This window comes from Rana temporaria, chromosome 3 (genome assembly GCF_905171775.1).
Source record: "Rana temporaria chromosome 3, aRanTem1.1, whole genome shotgun sequence".
Classification (NCBI taxonomy): domain Eukaryota; kingdom Metazoa; phylum Chordata; class Amphibia; order Anura; family Ranidae; genus Rana; species Rana temporaria.
In genome coordinates this window covers 477576860-477597320 of record NC_053491.1, presented here as the reverse complement: position 1 = coordinate 477597320, position 20461 = coordinate 477576860, and the positions used below count along the sequence as shown (strand labels likewise).

Below are 20461 nucleotides of genomic sequence, written 5' to 3'. Positions count from 1 at the left end.
TATATATATATATATATATATATATATATATATATATATATATATATATATTGCTCTTGTTATTTTATTTCAGAACATTTTTTTTTTCTTTTTTTATTCCAACAGTTTTTATTGAAAAGTATGTAAAACATAACATATAATGCAATGTAACATATCAATGAAATGCAAATTTGCAGATGCAGCCGCTATGTAAAGTATACAGATGAAACAATACATACAATCATGTGAGTATACAAAGTCAATAGCACGGTGCGTTTTACTTGTTAATGGAAACATCAACCAGAAGGAAACAGCATGGTGATAATTTATCAGCTGATTATTGTAGGGGGAAGGTATAAGCATTAAGAGGATAGGTCTGACATTCAAGGTTTGGGCGTGAGAGCCCAGAATGTGGGAGGGCCAAGTTGAGGATAAGTGGGGAAAAGCCGGGGTAGGGGGAGAGAGTAGCGTTATTGGGTGTCAGGAAGCCTAGGGAGTAAAGAATGTGAAAAAGGGGACATTTGACACGTGTCATGTGTTATGTCAATAGTCTCTTCTTCCAGGCATTTCGTTCCCAATATTCAAGACTCAGGCTTCCTTCAAAAGTACAACGTTTATTCTTCAAGGTAGACAAGCAAAAGACAGTGGGCCGGATTCAGAGAGAATTTACGCCGGCGTATCCATAGATACGCCGCGTAAATTCAAATCTGCGCCGGCGTATCTACTTTCTGTATTCAGAAAGCTAGATACGCCGACATTAGCCTAAGATCCGACTGGCGTAATTCTATTATACGCCGTCGTATCTTAGGGTGCATTCTCACGCTGGCCTCTAGGTGGCGCTCCTGTCGTTTTCGGCGGAGAGTATGCAAATTACCTAGATACGCCGATTCACAAACGTACGTGCGCCCGGCGTTCGTTTTTTACGTCGTTTGCGTTAAGGCTTTTTCGGCGTAACGTTGTTCCTGCTATTAGAAGGGGCAGACATTGTTAAGTATGGACGTTGTTCCCGCTTCGAAATTAGAATTTTTTTACGTCGTTTGCGTAAGTCGTTCGCGAATAGGGCTGGACGTAATTTACGTTCACGACGAAACCAATACGTCGTTGCGGCGTACTTGAGAGCAATGCACTCTGGGATATGTACACGGACGGCGCATCACGTCAGGTCATCACACATTAGCATAAAACACGCCCCCTTCCACATTTGAATTACGCGGGCTTACGCCGGCCCCATTTAAGCTACGCCGCCGCAACTTACGGAGCAAGTGCTTTGTGAATACAGCACTTGCTCCTGTAAGTTACGGCTGCGTAGCGTAAATACGATACGCTGCGCCGCCGTATCATTGCGCGCCCCTACCTGAATCTACCCCAGTGCTTACATAATTACAGCTGGTAACACATGGCAAGATGGTAATTCAGAAGGAGGAATTAGATGGTACATCTTTCTGCTGGATAGGGTCCCTACCCCCGATCCTTCCATAGTGAAGGCTTCCCGCAGGGTGGGCTTCCTACCCCCATCTCCCTGTAGGGTGGGGTGACCCCAGAGTTCCTAACTAGCTACTCAAACCAAATAGATTCTTATACTGTTCTTAAAGCCAAGCTAAGCATAATTTACATTTAGAATAGCTCCAAGGAAGGAGATGATGTTACTGTCACAAAAGTAACACCCACTTGTGAATATTAAGTAACATATCTCCACCCATCGTCTTGATGTAGTACTTCAAGAATAGATGTAACCTACAACAGATGACCTTTCTCTTTCGTCGTCAACCTTTAAAATTAACATGTTTTCAATAGAGATGTCAGAAACTTTTATCAATTAAAATAGAACAAAATTCAAAATCTAACAGGGAGGGAGTCTCATGCCTTGTACACACAATCATTTTTAACGACGAGAAAACTGCCATTTTTTTTATTGGTCGTGAAAACCGGTTGTGTGTATGCTCCCTAGCAGTTTTCTCGATTAAAAAAACTGCCTATAAAAAATTTAAACCAGCTCTTTTTTCTCATCGTGTTTCCCATAAGTCTTTTTCTCGTCGCGAAACACGGTCATGTGTACGCTTTTCCGAGGGAAAAAAAAACGTGCATGAATGAATGAATGAATGAAAAACTTATATAGCGCGGCACATGCGAACTGAATCGCCTCTGGGCGCTAGTTGTTCGTGTCTCAAGACATCAGAAGAGCAGAGTTTTGATCTGCTTTCTGAAAGACAGGTGGTTTTCCTCCAACCGAATGCTGGTTGGTAAAGCGTTCCATAGCCTAGGACCTTGAAAAGCAAACCTTCTTTCTCATTTGGACTTGTATTTGGTTTTTGGAACCTTGACCAATTTTTGGTCGGTGGATCGCAGAATGCGGTTGGAATTGTGAGGTTCGATCTTGTCGCAAAGATATTGCGGAGCCTTCCCATGGATGCACTTATGTGTCAGGCAGAGTGCTTTGAATGCAATTCTGTCTTTCACTGGCAACCAGTGAAGGGATCTCAGTGAAGGTGAGATTGATTCCCATGATTTTTTCCCAGTCACAAGTCTGGCGGCCGTATTCTGTACGACTTGTAGACGAGCGATTTGGTACTTAGGGAGCCCGAGGTAAAGGGCATTTGCATAGTCCAGTCTGGAATTCACAATTGTTCCCACCACGACTGCTACGTCTTCTTTGGGGATAAATGGAATAAGTCTGCATAGTAGGCGCAACAAATGGTGCGATCCGCTGACTACTGACCCTATTTGTGCGTCCATTGTCATGAAGGTGTCAAAAGTGACTCCTAGACTTTTGACTTTGGAGCTAGGGGAGATGATTTGTCCCAGAATGGGCGGTGGTATCCAGTTTGTTGCCAGTTGACTCTTTCGACTGGCGTGAAACATAAAAAGTTCTGTTTTAGAGCTGTTGAGTTTAAGATAACTCTTAGTCATCCAGTTTTCTATTGAAGAGAGACATTTCTCTAAACTGAGATGATGATCCTTTTTGTTGCAGATGCGAAAATACAGTTGCGTGTCGTCTGCATAAGAGTGAGTAGTTCTTGGCTACTGATAATATCAAAAAGAGGGCAAAGATAGATGTTGAACAGCACCGGTGATAGGGGGGATCCTTGGGGGACCCCGCATGGCACCGTGCGTTTTTTCCGACGTGAAAGATCCCAGTTTCACTGTTTGTGATCGGTTTCCAAGAAAAGAGGAAAACCATGGTAAATCACCTTCTGCGACTCTGGCTACTTCTGCTAGTCGCCTCAGTAACAATTTGTGGTCTACTGTGTCGAAGGCTGCGCTTAGGTCCAGCAGAACCAGGAGACAGGATTCTCCTTCGTCTGCGGCCTCGAGCGCATCGTCCCATATTTTAAGTAAGGCCGTTTCCGTCCCGTGTCCGGGACGGAAACCGGATTGAAATGGATCAAGTAGGTTGTGGGTATCCAGATGCTGTTGCAGCTGTTGTACCACTACTTTCTCCATTATCTTGGAGAGAACATTTAGGCCTGTTATGGGACAGCGGTGAGTTGGGTCCTTGGGATCCAAATTAGTTTTTTTCAAGATGGGCTGGATTGTGCCCTCTTTCAACAGGGATGGCACTATGCCTTCCTTAAATGACCGATTTATAAGCTGTGTGATGGGAGGCGCCAGGATGTCGGCACATTCCTTCAGTAGCTTGGTGGGAATGATGTCATGCTCAGAATCAAGTATGCAGCTCAAAAAGGGTGGCGCCATTTGAAAGAAACTTCCCTTTTATAGTCCCGTTGTACGTAATGTACATCACCGTGCTTCGATCGGACGTTTTTTTGCATGAACGTATGTATGCAAGTCAGGCTGGAGAGGAATCACCTCAGGAAAAAACTTTCTTTTTTTTCCTGCCGAGAAAAATGGTCGTGTGTACGAGGCATTAGCATTGAGAGAATAGGTCTGACATTCAAGGTTTGGGCGTGAGAGCCTGGAATGTGGGATGGCCACGTTGAGGATAAGTGTGGAAGGGCTGGGCTGGGGTAGGGGGAGGGAGTAGGGGTATTGGGTGTCAGGAAGGGAGGGAGTCTCAGGGTGTTGTGGTGTATGGAGGTTGTATATGTGGGTAAACACCAGGTGAGGAAGGAAACAAGGAGAAGCGGTCTGGAGGGGGGAGGGAATTAGGAGATGGGTCTTCAATTTACTTGTTTCCCCACCACAGCTCTCGGAGGCCATTCATGTGACAGAACCTTTATATTTGATATTTCAGAACTTTTTATGTCATTGTTCTTTTATTTTTATTTTTTTATAAATAAAGCTATATTGTTTTTATGCAAACAGAATTGTAAAGTTGTGGTGCCTGAAAAGTCCTACCTCTTAAAATGTTTGCTTATATAGATCTATTAATACTAGGGAGGTGGCACAGTTCATTGTTTATTATTCAGTCTTAAGCCCTGTACACACGATCGGTTTGTCCGATGAAAACAGACCGATGGACCGTTTTCATCGAAAAAAAAATGATCGTGTGTAGACCCCATCAGTTTGTTTTCCATCAGTGAAAAAAAAATAGAACATGTTTTAAATTTTTCCTATGGATAAAAAACGATCATCTGTGTGGAAGTCCATCGGTCAAAAAACCATGCAAGTCGACGCATGCTCGGAAGCATTGAACTTCATTTTTCTCAGCACGTCGTAGTGTTTTACGTCACCACGTTTTGGCACGGTCGGATTTTTGACTGATGGTGTGTAGGCAAGACTGATGAATGTCAGCTTCATCGTATATCCGACGAAAAAATCCATCGGATTAGATTCCATCAGCTATCCGAACGTGTGTACGAGGCTTTAAAGTCTTAAATGTAATACTGTTTTTGTTCATAGATTCTTACAATAATCTTTCACCAACCTTGGCAAATTAAATGTGAGTACCGTATATACTCGAGTATAAGCCAATTTTTTCAGCACCTAGTCTAGTCATGGACACAGTGAGGCATGGACACGGTGAGGCATGGACACGGTGAGGCATGGACACAGTGAGGCATGAGCATGGACACAGTGAGGCACAGTGAGGCATGCAGATGGACGCCCTAGGCTTATACTAGGCTTATACTCGAGTCAATAAGTTTTCCCATTTTTTTGTGGTAAATTTAGGTGCCTCGGCTTATATTCGGGTCGGCTTATAGAACAAACAAAAGTCACTGCCCCTACCTATGACTGGTCTATACAATACTGGGAAGGGTGGATATACATACAAAAACATGGAATATCCAGATTCCAACTTACCGACCAATCAGCAACCAACCAAATTCACCTGTCTAACAGTGTACGTTAAAAACAGAGGTTTAGTTGCACGCATTTGACAATGCATGTGTAAGCTGCAGGCCCCGTCAAGGTACTCTGTATACTGCAGTCCTAACTATAACATTGCATTTTAAGTCTCCTCAGTAGGAGCACATGGCTGCTGATGGATAGATAAGGGGCAGGTGACTGGAGGTAGCCCAGCCCTCATTAAAGGGGCAGGAGCACACTGCACACTCAGCACATGGAAGCAAAGGTGGCAGTGCGCTGCCTGACCACAATGACATAAATAAAACACTGTTAGACAGGTGAATTTGGTTGGTTGCTGATTGGTCGGTAAGTTTGATCCTGGATATTCCATGTTTTTGCGGGTCGTCTTATACTCGAGTATATACGGTACTGTAGAGATATAGGCCCGTATTCACAGACACTTACGCCTACGTATCAGTAGATACACCGTCGTAAGTCCGAATGTGTGCCATCGTATCTATGCGCTCATTCCTAAAATGAGATACGCCTGAATTTTGCCAAGATAAGACCGACATAAGTCTCCTACGCCATCGTATCTTGGGTGCATATTTACGCTGGCTGCAAGGGGCGCTTCTGTTGATTTACGGGTCGAATATGTAAATGAGCTAGATACGCCGTTTCATGAACGTACTTGCGCCCCTCGCTGTAATCTATGTCGTTTATGTAAGGCGTTTTTCCGGCGTAAAGTTCAACCACCAAAAAGCTGGTCTAAGTAGTTTAGGGTATGGACGTCGGAAGTGCCATCGGATTTTACGTCGTTTACGTAAGTCGTACGTGAATGGGGCTAGGCGTAAGTTAGGTTCACGTCGTACGCATTGAGCCGTCGTATCGTAGGGAGTATTTGCGACGTGATTCTGAGCATGCGCGCGCATGCGCGCGCATGCGCCGTTCGTTCTGCCATGCATTCACATGGGGTCACGAGTCATTTAAATACAACACGCCCACTGACTTGCTACTTTGAATTAGGCGGGCTTACGCCGGCCCATTTACGTTACGCCGGCGTACATATGGGAGCAAGTGCTTTGTGAATACTGTACTTGCCTCTCAATGTTACGATGGCGTAGCGCATATGAGATGCGCTACATCTATCTAAAGATGGGCCGATCTCTCTGAATCTGGCCCATAGTATCCAGTAAAAAATTGTCATATGTAAAATAATTTTTTTATTAATTATTTTTAACATTTATTTATTATTTTTATTTTTATTTATTTATTATTTATTTTTACTAGAAAAAAAAAATACCCATAATTTACTAATTTACAATTTTTCTATTTAATGCTGTGCTTACTTTGTTTATTTTCAGATGACTGAGAAAAACCAAACACATATAACTGAGATCATTCTTCTTGGCTTCCAGAGTCTAAACTACTGGAAAGTTGTTTTGTTTATTTCCCTTTTTATATTTTATTGTGTGAACATATGTGGGAACCTCCTTATCATCACTTTAGTGTCCTTCTGTAAGAACCTCCATTCCCCCATGTACATGTTTCTTGTACAACTCTCTATATGTGATATTCTACTGACCACAGTCATCATCCCACACACACTTACTGGTGTATTAGGTAATGGGACTGTTATATCTTTTTCTGGTTGTATATCTCAGTGGTACATATTTGGTGGCTCTGAAGCATCAGAATGCTTTATATTAACCGCAATGGCCTATGATAGGTACCTAGCTATCTGTAACCCCCTCCGATATTCTTCCATTATGAACATGAGTCTGCTTGAGAAATTATCTATTCTTTGCTGGGCGCTGGGGTTTTCTATTACCTTGGTGACTACTCTAAGCATTGCTACTTTAGACTTTTGTGGACCACACATCATCGATCATTTCTTCTGTGATTTAGCTCCTATTCTACGTCTGTCTTGTTCAGAAACATCTCAAGTTAAAATGGAAGTGGCCTTGTTGAGTATTTTTGTGATGATTTTCCCTTTGGGTTTGACTGGAGCATCATATGGATGTATTGTCCAAACTATCCTAAGAATGTCTTCCAATGTTCACAGACGGAAAGCCTTCTCAACTTGCAGTTCTCATCTGACTGTGGTCTGCATATTTTATGGGACATTAATTGTTATTTATATGTTGCCAACAGAAGGATTATCTTTGTCTGTTAGCAAATCTATTGCTCTTCTATATACTGTGGTAACTCCGATGATGAATCCCATTATATACAGCTTAAGGAATAAAGATGTCAAAGATGCTATCAACATATGTAGAAATCTTCCGCTTGCTCAGCGGGGATCGCTCCATTGATCCTCGCTGATCCGGCGGATGACAGGGACTGCCCTGTCATACCTCCGCTCTCACTTATGGGGGGATCGGATGAACACGGACCGTCTGTCCGTGGTGAGTGAGTGAGTGAGTGAAAAACGTATATAGCGCTGCACTTGCGAACTGAATCGCCTCTGGGCGCTTGTTTGACCATTTCTCCTTTGACCTCAAAAGAGATGGATCTTGATCTTTCTCCTAAAGGCCAAGTGGTTCTCCTCCAACCGAATGGAGGTTGGTAAAGTGTTCCAAAGTCGAGGGCCTTGGACAGCAAATCTTTCTCCTTCGGACTTGTATCTGGTTTTGGGGATTTGGAGTAGATTTTGGTTGGAGGATCGCAGAACGCGATTGGGGTTGTAAGCCCTTAGTTTTTCGCATAGATATTTGGGAGCATTTCCCAAGATACATCTATGCGTTAGACAGAGTGCTTTGAAGGTGATTCTGTCTTTCACTGGCAGCCAGTGAAGGCTTCTCAGTGAGGGGGAGATAGATTCCAAAGGTTTTTTCCCAGTCACAAGACACGCGGCCGTATTCTGAACGACCTGCAGGCGCGTGATTTGGTACTTTGGGAGTCCGAGGTAAAGGGCATTTGCAAAGTCAAGTCTGGAGTTGACAATTGTTCCCACCACGACTGCTATGTCTTCTTTGGGAATAAATGGAATAAGTCTGCGTAGTAGGCGCAGCAGATGATGGGATCCGCTGACTACTGACCCTATTTGTGCATCCATTGTCATGTTGGTGTCAAAGATGACTCCGAGACTTTTGACTTAGGGGTGATGATTTTTCCCAGAATGGGTGGAGGTGTCCAGGGTGTTGCCGGTTGATTCTTTCGATTGGCGTGAAACAGGAGAAGTTCTGTTTTCGATCCGTTGAGTTTAAGATAACTCTTTGTCATCCAGTTCTCTATCAAAGAGAGGCATTTCTCTAGACCGAGATGATGATCACCCGAAAATAGGATTTTCCTCCGTCTGCAAAATCGGACCATAGCGGGGACTGATGAGATCGGGTGTCAGCGTGTGTTTATCCGCTGGCACCCGCTATTCCATAGGGATACATGTATGTCCGTATTTCATCTGAAAATGGGTGGATGAAATACGGACATACTGGGCCAGATTTAGAGAGATTGGCGTATCTTTAGAGCGGCATAGCGCATCTGATATGCGCTACGCCGACGTAACATAGAGAGGCTCGTACTGTATTCACAAAGCACTTGCTCCCTTTCTTGCGCCGGCATAACGTAAAATGCCCGGCATAACCCAGCCTAATTCAAAGTAGCAAGGCAGTGGGCGTGTTGTATTAAAATGAACCGTGACCCCATGTAAATGCATGGCCGTACGAACAGCGCATGTGCGCGCATGCTCAGAATCACGTCGCATATACTCCCTAAGATACGATGGCTTAATGCGTACGACGTGAATGTAACTTACGCCCAGCACCATTCACGTATGACTTAGGCCCCGTACTCACGACCAAACATGTCTGCTGAAACTGGTCCGCGGACATGTTTGGCCGTGTGTAGGCCCGAGCGGACCATTTTCGGGCGGATCGGACAGGTTTCCAGCAGACAACTGTTTCCTGGACTTGCTTTAAAACAGTCCGCTGGCAACCTGTCCGCCCTGACATTTACGGTCGTCTGTACAGACCTACCGTACATGTCCTGCCGCCCGCCATCCCTCGCATGCGTCGAATGACTTTGACGCATGCGTGGAAGCATTTTAAAGGCAGGCCGCCCACGTCGCCGCGTCATTGTCGCGGCGACACCGCGTCATCGACGCGGCGACACGCGTCATCGACGCGGCGACACCGCGGACACGCCCCGCGTATTGTTTACGCGCGGACCTCTGTTCGATGGTGTGTACGGCCATCGAACAGAAGTCCCCGGGCAGTCCCCGGGCAGACATGTCCGATGAAAACGGTCCGCGGACCGCTTTAATCGGACATGTTTGCTCGTGAGTACTCGGCCTAACGTAAACAATGTAAAATACGACGGCTGTTCCGACGTTTCCGACGTCCATACCTTAACATGACTTACCCCTGCTTTATGAGGGGTAAACTTACGCCGGACGTACGCCTTACGTTAACGGCATAGATTACTGCGACGGGCGTAAGTACGTACGTGAATCGGCATATCTTGCTCATTTACATATTCAACGCATAAATCAATGGAAGCGCCACTAGCGGCCAGCGTAAATATGCACCCAAGATACGACGGCGTAGGAAACTTACGTCGGTCGTATTAAGCCAAAATTCAGGCGTATCTTGTTTCCTGAATACGACTCATAGATACGACGGCGCATCCTAGAACTTACGCGGTGTATCAACAGATACGTCGGCGTAAGTTGTCTCTGAATCCGGGCCACTGTCTGCATGTGTGAAAGGGCCCTTACACAAATGTGTAAATATTATTTACTATCAATCTAAATTCAAAAAGGGCGCTCGCACCGCACACATCAGTAAAATATATAATCATATATATATATATATAATCAGTTAGTGAAAGTACAAATGATCCCATATATGCATCAACAATCTCCTACATATGAATAGATGATACAAGTGAAAAGAATCCTTAAATTAAATAAATAAATACAATGCAAAAAATGTGTTACAACTTGTTCATAAAAATGCTGATGTAGAACAATAAGTCCATAAAAGTGATTGTAAACCTTAAATTTTTTGTATTAAAATAATAAACATGTCTATACTTACCGGCTCTGTGTAATGGCTTTGCACAGAGCAGCCCCAATCCTCTTCTTCTTTGGTCCCCTGCCGGTGCTCCAGGCTCCTCCTCTTCATCGGGTGCCCCCACAGAAAGCCGCTTTCCATGGAGGGCACCCGTGCTGGCTTGCTCCCCATTAACACAGGCAGCGGTACTTGGCCCTGCCCCCGTGTCACAGGATTTGATTGACAGCAGCAGGAGCCAATGGCTCTGTCTGCTATCAATCTGTCCAATGAGGAGAGAGAAAGTGACTGGAGCCTCTGCGCTCATGCACATTGCTAGATTGAATCGGACTCAGGTAAGAAAAAAAGGGGGGTCGAGGAGGGCGCTAGAGCACATATGGGTTTTCATGGTGAAAAGCCTTAAACCACTTTAAGCAGCATGTGTCAGCCAATTTTTGTGACCATAAAAAGAAGAAATGAGTAGGTGACTATTTTATTCTTCCACACCTCAAAAGTTGTGCTCCACCTCGTGCCAACAACTACTGCACTCACCAGAGCAATAAGGTCAGCCAGCAGCCACACACACCAGAGCAATAAGGACAACCATCAGCCACACACACCAGAGCAATAAGGCCAACCAACAGCCACACACACCAGAGCGATAAGGCCAACCAGCAGCCACACACACCAGAGCAATAAGGCCAACCATCAGCCACACACACCACAGCAATTAGGCCAACCAGCAACCACACACACCAGAGCAATACGGCCAACCATCAGCCACACACACCAGAGCAATAAGGCCAACCATCAGCCACACACACCACAGCAATAAGGCCAACCAGCAGCCACACACACCAGAGCAATAAGGCCAACCAGCAGCCACACACACACCACAGCAATAAGGCCAACCAACAGCCACACACACCAGAGAAATAAGGCCAACCAACAGCCACACACACCACAGCAATAAGGCCAACCAGCAGCCACACACACCAGAGCAATAAGGCCAACCAACAACCACACACACCAGAGCAATACGGCCAACCATCAGCCACACACACCAGAGCAATAAGGCCAACCATCAGCCACACACACCACAGCAATAAGGCCAACCAGCAACCACACACACCAGAGCAATACGGCCAACCATCAGCCACACACACCAGAGCAATAAGGCCAACCATCAGCCACACACACCACAGCAATAAGGCCAACCAGCAGCCGCACACACCAGAGCAATAAGGCCAACCAGCAGCCACACACACACCACAGCAATAAGGCCAACCAGCAGCCACACACACCAGAGCAATAGGGCCAACCAACAGCCACACACACCAGAGAAATAAGGCCAACCAACAGCCACACACACCACAGCAATAAGGCCAACCATCAGCCACACACACCAAAGCAATAAGGCCAACCATCAGCCACACACACCACAGCAATAAGGCCAACCATCAGCCACACACACCACAGCAATACGGCCAACCATCAGCCACACACACCAGAGCAATAAGGCCAACCATCAGCCACACACACCACAGCAATAAGGCCAACCAGCACCCACACACACACCACAGCAATAAGGCCAACCAGCAGCCACATACACCAGAGCAATAAGGCCAACCAGCAGCCACACACACACTACAGCAATAAGGCCAACCAGCAGCCACACACACCAGAGCAATAAGGCCAACCAACAGCCACACACACCAGAGAAATAAGGCCAACCAGCAGCCACACACACCACAGCAATAAGGCCAACCAGCAGCCACACACACCAGAGCAATAAGGCCAACCAGCAACCACACACACCAGAGCAATACGGCCAACCAACAGCCACACACACCAGAGCAATAAGGCCAACCAGCAGCCACACACACCACAGCAATAAAGCCAACCAGCAACCACACACACCAGAGCAATAAGGCCAACCATCAGCCACACACACCAGAGCAATAAGGTAGACTCTGGAATATCCAAAAGACACCCACTGGTCCTCTTCTACTGTTTTCCAACCGTTGTCATGGCCAAGGTGTGTGAAATATAGATAGAGAATAAAAAATACTCCCACAAATGGAAGTGGCATATAGTGTAGTAGTTTATTTCCAAAAAAATATTAAAACCAAAAGAATTCCACTCACCAACTTTGCTGTCCAAAAAAAAAAAAAAACTTGCACTGCTGTTCGCATCTACCAGAGCCGGCGTGCATTCCGAAAACCTGGAAGTAACGCTGGGGAGAAGCGGAGATGATGTCAGCCTCTCTGCATTTTGCATCATCACACGTCTTGATTAAGCAAATTAATTGGATGGTGCCATACATTCTTCCTTTTTCCTCAATACTGCTTAATAGCCAGACTATTGGAAAACAAGAATGGCTTAATATGTCCTTTCCCTATGCTTTTTTTTAAAAAGACAACTAAAGACAGATCATTTTGGCAAGAGGAAGGAAGGGTTTTAACCACTTAAGCCCCGGACCAAAATGCATGTAAAGGGCCAGGCCCCTTTTTGCGATTCGGGACTGCGTCGCTTTAACTGCCAATTGCGCGGTCGTGCGACGTGGCTCCCAAACAAAATTGGCGTCCTTTTTTCCCACAAATAGAGCTTTCTTTTGGTGGTATTTGATCACCTCTGCGGTTTTTAATTTTTGTGCTATAAACAAAAATAGAGCAACAATTTTGAAAAAAATGCAATATTTTTTACTTTTTGCTATAATAAATATCTCCCAAAAATATATAAAAAAATATATATTTTCCTCAGTTTAGGCCGATACGTATTCTTCTACATATTTTTGGTAAAATAATCGGAATAATCGTTTATCGGTTGGTTTGCGCAAAATTTATAGCGTTTACAAAATAGGGGATAGTTTTATTGCATTTTTATAAAAAAACATTTTTTACTACTAATGGCGGCGATCAGCGATTTTTTTCGTGACTGCGACATTATGGCGGACACTTCGCACAATTTTGACACATTTTTGGGACCATTGTCATTTTCACAGCAAAAAATGCATTTGAAATGCATTCTTTATTGTGGAAATGACAGTTGCAGTTTGGGAGTTAACCACAGGGGGCGCTGAAGGGGTAATGTTTCACCTAGTGTGTAGGGGGGTGTGGCTGTAGGAGTGACGTCATCGATTGTGTCTCCCTATAAAGGGGATGACACGATCGATGCAGCCGCCACAGTGAAGCACGGGGAAGCCGTGTTTACACGCGGCTCTCCCCGTTCTTCAGTTCCGGGGACCGATCGCAGGACCCCAGCGGCGATCGGGTCCGAGGGTCCCACGTTCCCGGTCCCGGAGCTTCGGACCGGGTCACAGGCGCGCGCCGCGGGCGCACGCCTGCGACCCACGGCTGGGTAGATGTAAAGGACGTGCCGGTACATCCATCTGCCCAGCCGTGCCATTCTGCCGACGTATATCGTCGTGCGGCGGTCGTTAAGTGGTTAACCCCTGTCACATTATTTTTGCCATGTGTTTTTATTGGGTAGATTTCCCTTTGCTTTCTGTCCCATAGCCAAAACAGGAATTGAAAGGAAATTCCTCAAAAATTAGGTAATCACTGGTTGTCGCCAGGGTCATCAGAGTGTCCCCATCTGAGAAATGTCTCCCTTTTCTGGTCCAGGGGACAACCCATAATTTGAGATCTTATTTTACTTTCACTTTCAATGGAAAAAAAAAATGAAGGAAGCACTCACAATGCCACATCCGTAATTGGAAGTAAGGACACGGAAAAGCTACTAAAAAAGTAATCGGGTCTGGCTTTAAAGGCATGGAAACAATGGAGAAGTATATATCAAAAAATATTTATTAAACAGAGTACAAAATAGATAACAGTATTCAAGAATTAAAAATCCTATACAATGATATAGCTTGTAAACTGAGCCCTTGTGTGTCTACATGTTTCGCTGTTGGGCTTCTTCAAGACAATGATCAAGGTTCAAAAGGAATGACAAGAAAAAAGAAAACAAGTCTCACTATCTTGCACTGGATTGAATCTCATATACAAAATCCGAAAGACAAAGGCCCAGATTCAGGTAGAATCGCGCAATATTTGCGTGGGCAAAGAGCAATTTTTTTTCTCTGCGCCCACGCAAATATTGCGCTTTGCCCGCGATTCACGGAGCAGTTGCTCCGTAAATTGCGCGGGCAATATGCTAAACAGCCGGGCGCAAGGCTGCCTAATGTAAATGATCCCGCCGGGGGCGGGAATCATTTAAATTAGGCGCGCTCCCGCGCCGAGCGAACAGCGCATGCTCCGTCGGGAAACTTTCCCGACGTGCATTGCGGCAAATGACGTCGCAAGGACGTCATTTGCTTCTAAGTGAACGTGAATGGCGTCCAGCGCCATTCACGGTTCACTTACGTAAACGACGTGAAATTTAAATTTCACGGGCGGGAGGCGCAGCTATACTTTAGCATTGGCTGCGCCTGCTATTAGCAGGAGCAGCCTTATGCTAAAGGCGCCGTACGGAAACTCCGTACCTTGCGTACGCAGGGCCCGCGCAACTTTTGTGAATCGGTGGTAGTATGCAATTTGCATACTATACGCCGATCACAAAGGCCGCGCCCCCTAGCGGCCAACACAAGAATGCAGCCTGGGATGTGAAGGCATAAGGAGGCTTATGTCTGTCACATCCTAGGCTGCAGTCGGTGTAACGAGGTTCCTGAATCAGGAGCACTCGTTACACCGGAGCAAGTAAGCACTTGCGCCGCGCAACTATGGTTGCGCGGGCGCAAGTGCTTCTTGAATCTGGGCCATAGAGTATTGAAAAGATTCCACAGGGTTGTAAAGGAGGTGTACAGCACATAGGGGATCTATTCAGAAAACCAATAGTCCAGGACGGAAGAGGGACTCATGGACATCGTTGAACAGAGATGGGGCTCTGTTAAATATTAGGGGGGCTGAGGGCAGCTGCTGCACACAGAAGGATTTTTATCTTAATACATAGAATGCATTAAGATAAAAAAAAAAAATCAGATTTTCCAACTCCTTTAGCATTGCAAGAAATAGCAACATCTCATGAGATATCAATCGTAATTATGATTAAGAGTCTGTTTTGTCTCCAAAGACAAAATTCTGTTTATACACATGAGTACTTCCAATAATCTATATAACACGCTTTTCTGAATTGACTAAATAACTCACTCGAAAACTGAATCCAGTGAAACCCTTATTGTGAATAATGTCTTTGAATTTGGATTACCACATAGAAGACGACAAGTAACATAGTTTGTTGATTAGACTTTTTCAGTTTGTGATGAGTGTAATTCTAAATTTATTTTGTTCAAGGGTGCTACAAATATTTCCTCCTCTTTAAGGCTAAGTTTACCTTTTGAATAAAATTGTATTCAAGAGATCCAAGTAAGTGGGAAAAAATAAAATAAAATGCAGCTTCGAAAAATATTACTTAGAGGGGTTGTAAAGGTTATTTTTTTTTTATTTTCTAAATAGGTTCCTTTAAGCTAGAGCATTGTTGGTTCACTTACCTTTTCCTTCAAATTTCCCTTCTAAATGTTTTTTTTCTTTGTCTGAATTTCTCACTTCATGTTCCTCCTCAGTAAACTTGCCCCATCATCCGAGCCGTTCTGGCAGGGATGTAGTCCCAAGGGAGGGGGCGAGCAGGCTGACTAACCCCCAGCCAGAACGGCTCGGATGATGGGGGCAAGTTTACTGAGGAGGAACAGAAAGCGAGAAATTCAGACAAAGAAAAAAAACATTTAGAAGGGAAATCGAAGGAAAAGGTAAGTGAACCAACAATGCACTAGCTTAAAGGAGACTATTTAGAAAATAAATCTTTACAACCCCTTTAATGTGATTGCCAAACCTATAGATCATTTGCAGCAGTCCAAATGACATGTTTGGTATCCATTTACTCAACACAACCTCATTTTTTATTTTATACCAATGGGACTTGTGTTTCTGTGCACAAAAATGTACCGTATATACTCGAGTATTAGGCCCCATACACACGAGAGGATTTATCCGCGGATACGGTCCAGCGGACCGTATCCACGGAAAAAAAATTCTCGAGGATTTGCACGGATTTCCATGCGATGAAGTGTACTCACCATCGAATCGAAATCTGCGCCGAAATCCTCTGGCGATGACGTGTCGCGCCGTCGCCGCAATTATGACGCGGCAACGTGCGCGACGTGTTCATATAAGGAATTCCACGCATGCGTCGAATCATTACGACGCATGCGGGGGATCCCTTCGGACGGATGGATCCGGTGAGTCTGTACAGACCAGCGGATCCATCCATTGGGATGGATTCCAGCGGATAGATTTGATAGCATGTCATCAAATATTTATCTGCTGGAAATCCATCCCAGGGGATAAATATCCGCGGAAACAGATCCGCTGGAGTGTACACACCATAGGATCTATCCGCTGAAACCCATTCGCTGGGATTTTTCAGCGGATGGATTCTATCGTGTGTGCTGAAAATGCCCCCATCGGCTTATACTCAAGACACCTTTTTTCGCCCTTCCATAGACTTCTATGTTAAACGCTAATTTCTCTGGTGAATTTGGGGACCCGGTCCCGGCCGGTCGTAGGTCCCCTGAACCCCAAACTTGGCACACATGTAGCCCAATTTCTCCTCTATACGTGTGCAAAGATTGTTGTCTTGAGGACCTACGGCTGGGGAACACCGTTTTTTTCAAAGCCGAGCACCCCTTCCATAGACTCTCATGTTAAACGTCAGTCTAGTCATGGACACAGTGAGGCATGGGCACAGTGAGGCATGGGCACAGTGGGGCATGGACACAGTGGGGCATGGGCACAGTGAGGCATGGGCACAGTGAGGCATGGGCACAGTGAGGCATGGACACAGTGAGGCATGGGCACAGTGAGGCATGGACATGGACACAGTGAGGCAAAGTGAGGCACAGTGAGGCATGCAGATGGACACCCTAGGCTTATACGTAAGTCAATACGTTTTCCCAGTTTTTTGTGGTAAAATTAGTTGCCTCGGCTTATATTTGGGTTGGCTTTTACTCGAGTATATATGGTATTTTCAGTGCAATTTTCCCTGAAAATATAGATTTTAAAAAACAGTTGGGCAAATATCTTGCAACATAGTAATGCAACTGCTCTCTTTTTATTCTACAGGGACTCTGCGTTCAGAAAATTGATATTGGGGGTTTTAAGTAAATTTGTACCAAAAAAAATAAACATTTTAACATGAGTGAAAAATATAAGCTCCAGAGATGCATTAAATAAGCAAAATATTTCTTAACTCTGTCTTCTTTCAAATTAAAGATTATGTATGACAGAAACCAAACTCCAGTCTCTGAGATAATTCTCCTTGGATTCCCGGATCTCTACAAATTCAACAGCATAATATTCATTCTGCTCCTTATTATTTATTTAGTGACAATTAATGGAAATCTCCTGATCATCACTTTGGTAGCAAACACCAAGAAGCTCCAGTCTCCCATGTACTTCTTCCTCACCCAGCTCTCCATATCGGACATACTGCTGACAACAGATGTTGCCCCCAACACCCTTGCCAATGTAATGAATGGGGGGATTGTTATGTCCCTTGTTGGTTGTATCGTTCAGTTTTATATCTTTGGTGCTTCTGAATCTTTAGAATGCTTTATATTAACTGTGATGGCTTATGACCGGTACCTGGCTATCTGTAATCCTCTCCGATATTCCTCTATAATGAACTATCCAATGTTTCTAAACTTGATCCTTTTTTCTTGGCTCTTGGGTTTTTCCTTTGTAATAATAACCACCATAACAATATGTACTTTGGACTTCTGTGGGCCTCATGTCATCGATCATTTCTTCTGTGATATGGAGCCCATTCTGGAACTATCTTGTTCAGATACAAACACTGTTCGCTTGGAGGCCCTGTTACTAAGTGTCCCTGTAATGGTACTCCCGCTAATGATAACGCTAACATCATATGGATGCATCGTTCAAGCTATCCTCAAAATTTCCTCCAATATTGGCAGACAGAAGTCCTTCTCAACTTGCAGTTCCCATCTGACTGTGGTTTGCATGTTTTATGGAACTCTTATTGGGATTTACATGCTTCCAAAAAACAGTTCATCTTTAAATATAACTAAAGTGATTTCCCTGTTGTACACTGTGGTGACGCCAATGCTCAATCCTATTATATACAGTCTAAGAAATAAAGATATCAAAGAAGCTGCCAAAGCTATATTATTGCCCAATAAATCCTACCATAAATAAGGGGAAGGCAGAAAAATTGCCTGATAGAAGGTAGGCCATGACACGGAAATGGCAGCTACTCAAAAGTAGCTGCTGTCATGTTTTTGAGGTTATTTACAGTTTTTTTCCCCATATAATTTACGATTACATAAAGTGTATTTATTTTTGAGTTGTTACATATAGTTACATAGTAGGTGAGGTTGAAAAAAGTCCATCAAGTCCAACCTATGTGTGTGATTATATGTCAGTATTACATTGCATATCCCTGTATGTTGTGGTTGTTCAGGTGCTTATCTAATAGTTTCTTGAAACCATTGATGCCCCCTTCTGAGACAACCGCCTGTGGAAGGGAATTCCACATTCTTGCCGCTCTTACAGTAAAGAACCTTCAACGTAGTTTTAGGTAAACCTCTTTTCTTAACCACTTAAGCCCCTGTCCATTTTGCAGCTAAATGCCTAGGCCAGGTTTTGCGATTCGGCACTGCGTCGCTTTAACAGACAATTGCGCGGTCGTGCGACGTGGCTCCCAAACAAAATTGGCGTCCTTTTTTCCCCACAAATAGAGATTTCTTTTGGTGGTATTTGATCACCTCTGCGGGTTTTTATTTTTTTCGCTATACAGAAAAATATAGCGTAAATTTTAAAAAAAATTCAATATTTTTTACTTTTTGCTATTATAAATATCCCACAAAAACATATATAATTTTTTTTCCTCAGTTTAGGCTTATACGTATTAGTCTACCTATTTTTGGTAAAAAAAATCGCAATAAGCATTTATCGATTGGTTTGCGCAAAATTTATAGCGTTTACAAAATAGGGGATAGTTTTATTGCATTTTTATTAATTTTTTTTTTTTACTACTATTGGCGGCGATCAGCGTTTTTTTTCATGACTGCGACATTATGGCGGACACTTCGGACAATTTTGACACATTTTTGGGACCATTGTCATTTTCACAGCAAAAAATGCATTTTAAATTGCATTGTTTATTGTGAAAATGACAGTTGCAGTTTGGGAGTTAACCACAGGGGGCGCTGTAATGCCGCGTACACACCATCACTTTATGTGATGAAAAAAAATTACGTTTTTAAAAACGTCACTTTAATTGACTGTGTGTGGGGGAAAACGTCGTTTTATGTCTTGTAAAAAACGACCAAAAAAAATTGAAGCATGCTTCAATTTTATGTGTCGTTTTTCAAAAGTGCACTTTTTCTTCACAGAAATTGACCGTGTGTAGCAAAAAACGTCGTTTTCTAAGACGTTTTTTCATCCACGCATGCCCAGAAGCTACTTATGAAGCAAGCTTCAATGGTAAAACGTGGTGAACGTAACCTCACTTTGCAAGATCATTGTGAGAAAAACGATGGTGTGTAGGCAACTTTGTCTTTGAAAATTGAAGTTTCAAAAACGTAATTTTTTACTTCACAGAAAGTGTCGTTTTTTTTCATCACATAAAGTGATGGTGTGTATGCGGCATAAGAGTTAGTGTTCACTTTGTGTGTGTTCACAACTGTAGGGGGTGTGGCTGTAGGTCTGAAGTAATTGATCGAGTCTCCCTATAAAAGGGATCACTCGATCGATGCAGCCACCACAGTGAAGCACGGGGAAGCCGTGTTTACATACGGCTCTCCCCGTTCTTCAGCTCCTGGGAACGATCGCGACGGAGCAGCTATAAACAAATAGCCGCGCCGTCGTCCCGGATCGCTCCCCGAGGGAATCCGCCCGCCGCACGCAGCGGAGGGGGTCCCGATCGGACCCCCCACCCGCTAGAAGGCAGGGACGTATATATACGCCCATCTGCCTGTCCGTGCCATTTTGCGGACGTATATAGTCGTGCGGCGGGCGTTAAGGGGTTAATGAGTGGCCATGTGTCTTATTAAACTCCCTTCCGCGAAAAAGTTTTATCCTTATTGTGGGGTCACCAGTATGGTATTTGTACATTGAAATCACATTCCCTCTCAAGCATCTCTTCTTCAGAGAGAATAAGTTCAGCGCTTGCAACCTTTCATCATAACTAATATCCTCCATACCCTTTATTAGCTTTGTTGCCCTTCTCTACATTTCCAGTACCTCCTTCCTGAGGACTGGTGCCCAGAACTGGACCAGCATACT

The 20461-nt window shown here is 44.2% G+C and overlaps 2 protein-coding genes across 2 annotated transcripts; both read left to right on the top strand.

Moving 5' to 3' along the window:
* The first annotated feature begins 6530 nt into the window (after nt 1-6530).
* On the top strand, nt 6531-7481 carry LOC120930760 (olfactory receptor 11L1-like). The gene has a single exon (XM_040341932.1). The coding sequence runs from the start codon at nt 6531-6533 to the stop codon at nt 7479-7481; it is 951 nt and encodes a 316-aa protein (XP_040197866.1).
* A 9922-nt stretch (nt 7482-17403) lies between these two features.
* On the top strand, nt 17404-18370 carry LOC120930759 (olfactory receptor 11L1-like). Its single transcript, XM_040341931.1, has one exon. The coding sequence runs from the start codon at nt 17429-17431 to the stop codon at nt 18368-18370; it is 942 nt and encodes a 313-aa protein (XP_040197865.1). The 5' UTR covers nt 17404-17428.
* Nucleotides 18371-20461: the final 2091 nt, after the last annotated feature.

What these genes read in the sequence shown, in the direction of transcription:
- LOC120930760 (XM_040341932.1), top strand. Translation starts at nt 6,531, where the DNA reads ATGACTGAGAAAAACCAAACACATATAACTGAGATCATTCTTCTTGGC.
- LOC120930759 (XM_040341931.1), top strand. Translation starts at nt 17,429, where the DNA reads ATGTATGACAGAAACCAAACTCCAGTCTCTGAGATAATTCTCCTTGGA.